The sequence below is a fragment of the Corvus brachyrhynchos genome, unplaced genomic scaffold (genome assembly GCF_000691975.1).
Source record: "Corvus brachyrhynchos isolate BGI_N302 unplaced genomic scaffold, ASM69197v1 scaffold787, whole genome shotgun sequence".
In the NCBI taxonomy this organism is placed as follows: domain Eukaryota; kingdom Metazoa; phylum Chordata; class Aves; order Passeriformes; family Corvidae; genus Corvus; species Corvus brachyrhynchos.
This window is the reverse complement of record NW_008239142.1, coordinates 137,489-141,030: the sequence shown is the minus strand read 5'-3', so window position 1 is coordinate 141,030 and position 3,542 is coordinate 137,489. Positions and strand designations below refer to the sequence as shown.

Below are 3,542 nucleotides of genomic sequence, written 5' to 3'. Positions count from 1 at the left end.
GAATTGGGACCCCTCCCCCAAACAGGAGCATTTTCACAAGAGCCGCCTGGTGCCGGGCTCTTCATCCCGGATCCCAGCCCTAATTTGGGGTTAATTACATCCCGCTCCCTCCGTTTCCATCTTCCTGTGCCCGTGGCTGGGAAAGGCTGAGGGTGGGCCCTGCCTGGGGACCCCAAAATTGCTGGTCCTGTGGGGCCAAACCCCCTCCCCACTGCCCCGGGAATGAGGGCGCTGGGGGTCCTGGAGGGACATGGGGGGGCCCAGACAGGGATGGGGGTCCCAGCTGGAATTGGGGGTCCCAGCTGGATGACACATTCCCAGGACAAGCCCTTTCCACAGCGGGAGCAGCGAGGGACATGCCAGGAGCTTTACACACACTTGGAACAGGTTTCAGCCACTGCGACTCCCCTGCTCCGCTCTGACCCAGCCAAACCAGTCGCTCCAGTTCCCGGTGCCGGGGCTGGGCCGATCTTGTCTCCCCGTCCCATCGCCGGGGCTCTGGAAGAGGCTTTTCCATCCATCGGCGGGGGTTTGGAGTGGGAGGAGCCGCTGGGGACACCGCGGTGGCTCTGGGCACCTGCTTTGGCCCCACGGTCCGCTCCAACGAGCCCCGACGGGGCCAGCAGGGGCCACTGCCGGGCTGGTCACCGTGGCGGCCACTGTGACCATCCCTGGTTAGGGGCCCCAGCCCAGACAGGTTGTGTGGACAGCCCCAAGACCACGACATGGAAGTGGACACTGACCCCCTGGGTTGCACGTGGTCACCCTGTCACACGGGGTCCCGTGGTCCTGTATGGCCCAAGTCCCTATACGGTCCCTGTCCCTAGATGGCCCCATCCCTGTCCCTAGATGGCCTCAGTCCCTCTATGGTCCCAGTCTCCATCCCTTTATGGTCCCCTCCTGCCCCTGCCGGGGTCCCCAAGGCCGGGTGACCACTCCCTGCCTGTCGGGACAGTCCAGGGTGATAAAAGACCTGGAGGCGCCTTTCCTGTGTCCCCCTCCTGTTGTGGGGCCACTGCAGCATCTCCCCCTTGCTCACCCCATCCCGACTCCCCGAATTCCAGGGCCAAGGAGTCATGGGCCCGCCTGGCTCCCGGGGCCGGTGATTCACCCCAAACCTGTCCCGGTCCCTGCCGGGCCTGACTCACCCGGCGGTTTCCCAAGAGACCATCTCGGTCCCCTGACGTGGGGCTCGACGGACGTCCCAGCCCTGTCCCCCTGTCATCCCAAGGCCGGATGGGGCTGCAGGAAGCCAATTCCTGCCCCGTGAGCTGGTGTGGCGTTTGTGGGGTGGGGACAGAGCCTCCCTGCACCCGTGGAGAGGTGCAGTGAGTGTGTCAGGGCTCAGCGCAAACCGTGCTGGTGACGGGTACATTGTGTGGGGACCTCCCTGCTCTCGGTCCCCAAAACACCCCCGGGACTTTGGGACCCCAAATTCCCATGTGTTGCCCTGGGGGGCTGCTCGCTGCAGCCTCGCTCCTTGTCACCCCGCTGGGTGAGGTTGGGGACATTGGGGACAGTCCCGGGGCTGTGTCCGGGGTCCTCTCAGGGTGTTGGGGTCCCCGTGGGAATGTCGGTGCCAGCGGGACCTGCCGGGTGGAAACGTGCCAGGGCTGCCATGTTATAAATACCTACTGATTAAAGGGGAGTGCTCGGGCCGTTCCAACCCCCTAATTAATTTGGATTAATTAATTTTTACAGAGCCCACTATTAATAGGGATGATGTCAGCGGGCGGCTGAGTCACAACTCTCACTCGGTGCGGGTCGAGCCGGGCCCTGGGTCGGTGACACTGCCGGGGCCAGGCCGGGATGTGACAGGGACGTCACCGGGGCGCTGGGGTCACATCCTTGTCCCCAGCGCACCCCCAGCCCTGTAGGGAGGGAGTTGGGGGTGACATTTTCCCTGCACCCCCGGAATGGGGCTCAAAGTTTGGATTCAATCATCTCGGAGGTCTTTTCCAGCCTAAATGATCCTGAGAATGATCCCGTGAATGTTTCTGCGAACGGTTCCGTGAAAGGTCCCGGGCGGTGCTCCAGCCCCGGGGGCTTCTCTGCCTGCGGTCCCGTCCTGTCCCCACCGGAGGTCCCCGGGCGGCGCCGCCGAGGCCGCGGCGAGTTCAGCCCGAGTTTGGTCCGGTGCCCGCTTGGGGAGGGAGCAGAGGACGGAGGGACGGACGGAGGGAGGGACGGACGGACGGACGGACGGACGGACGGACGGACGGACGGACGGACGGACGGACGGACGGACGGACGGCGGCGCCCGGGCGGTGTCTGCGCGTCCGTCCGTCCGCACCAGGAAACCCACCACCGGCGCGGGGAGGGGGGGACACAAAGGCTGCGCTGTCCCCTCCTGCGGCGCAGGTATAAAACCTCCCGAAACCTCCCCAAACCTCCCGAACCCCCCGAAACCTCCCGGGGGCCACAACCTGCCCGCAGCGAAGGGGTAAGTGCGGCATCGCCGCCCGCAGCTCCGGCCCCACCCCGGGCACGGCAGCGCCGCTGAGGACCCCTGATGTGCCTCTGTCCCTTCCCCGTGTCCCCGCTCCGGGGCCGGGTGGCAGCGGCGTCATCACCGGGACCTGCTGCCCCTCGCCGTGGTCCTGCACAAGCCCCGGAACCCTCCTGAGCCCTGCGGGGCTGAGCTGAGCCCTCGCAGACTCGCTGGGCTGGGGAGGTGGCGAGGGTCCCCCCCGGGACACCCCTCTGTCTCCGACCCCCTCTGGGCTCCTGTCCCTGCAGCCCCGGGCCACCAGCGTGTCCGGTGCCATGGCCACGGCCGAGGTGACCGATGTGACCGAGGTGACTGACGTGACCGAGGTGACCAAGCTGACCGAGCTGGAGACGGCCATCGAGCGCATCGTCACCGTGTTCTTCACCTTCGCGGCCAAGGAGGGCAAGAAGGGGACGCTGACCGCCGGGGAGTTCAAGGAGCTGGTGCGGCTCCAGCTGCCCAACCTGATGAAGGTGAGGGGAGCGCCAGCACCGCGGGGTCCCCGTGGGTCCCCCCCTGAGCTGGGGGGCTGCTCCCGATCCCCTGGGATTTGCAGGCAGGAGCAGCCTCTGCTCCCCCCATGTCCATCCCGGCCCTCTGGGGACAGGGAAGTGGCCGAGCCTCCCGCGTCCTCCCCGCAGGACGTGCCCTCTCTGGAGGAGAAGATGAGCGAGCTGGACGTGAACAACGACGAGGAGCTGAGGTTCGGCGAGTACTGGCGGCTGATCGGGGAGCTGGCCAAGGCCATGCGCAGGGAGAAAGCGGGGAAGAAGTGACGGGGCCGCTGCGGAGACTCGGCCGACGTGCGGCAAATAAAAGAGGTCTCCCTGAGCCTGAGCATCGCTGCTGTTCTTGGTGGGGGCTCCTGATTTGGGACCCCATCTCCTCCCCTGTGGTGGCCATGCTGGGGACCTGCCCAGCCCCGGGAGGGTGGGATGGGGATCACTGGTGGCTCTGGGCACTCTGTGATGGATGGGGCTGTTCCCACATTGCCCTTGTGCTGGTCTGGCTTTTGGGGTGTCACCCTGCCCCCCACAAACACCTTCCTGCC

The 3,542-nt window shown here is 66.4% G+C and overlaps 1 protein-coding gene across 1 annotated transcript; it reads left to right on the top strand.

Moving 5' to 3' along the window:
• The first annotated feature begins 1,236 nt into the window (after positions 1–1,236).
• On the top strand, positions 1,237–3,323 carry LOC103619610. Its single transcript, XM_008638162.2, has 4 exons — positions 1,237–1,274; positions 1,804–2,443; positions 2,740–2,964; positions 3,133–3,323. Exons 1-4 carry the CDS (start codon positions 1,237–1,239, stop codon positions 3,265–3,267), a joined length of 1,038 nt encoding a protein of 345 aa, XP_008636384.2. The 3' UTR covers positions 3,268–3,323.
• The last annotated feature ends 219 nt before the right edge of the window (positions 3,324–3,542 follow it).

Bases quoted from the DNA above. Each gene is read 5' to 3' on its own strand.
- LOC103619610 (XM_008638162.2), top strand. From the start codon at position 1,237: ATGGGGCTGCAGGAAGCCAATTCCTGCCCCGTGAGCTG. The intron at 1,275-1,803 runs GTGTGGCGTTTG...TGCCGGGGCCAG, and splicing joins AATTCCTGCCCCGTGAGCTG to GCCGGGATGTGACAGGGACG. The intron at 2,965-3,132 runs GTGAGGGGAGCG...TCCTCCCCGCAG, and splicing joins AGCTGCCCAACCTGATGAAG to GACGTGCCCTCTCTGGAGGA.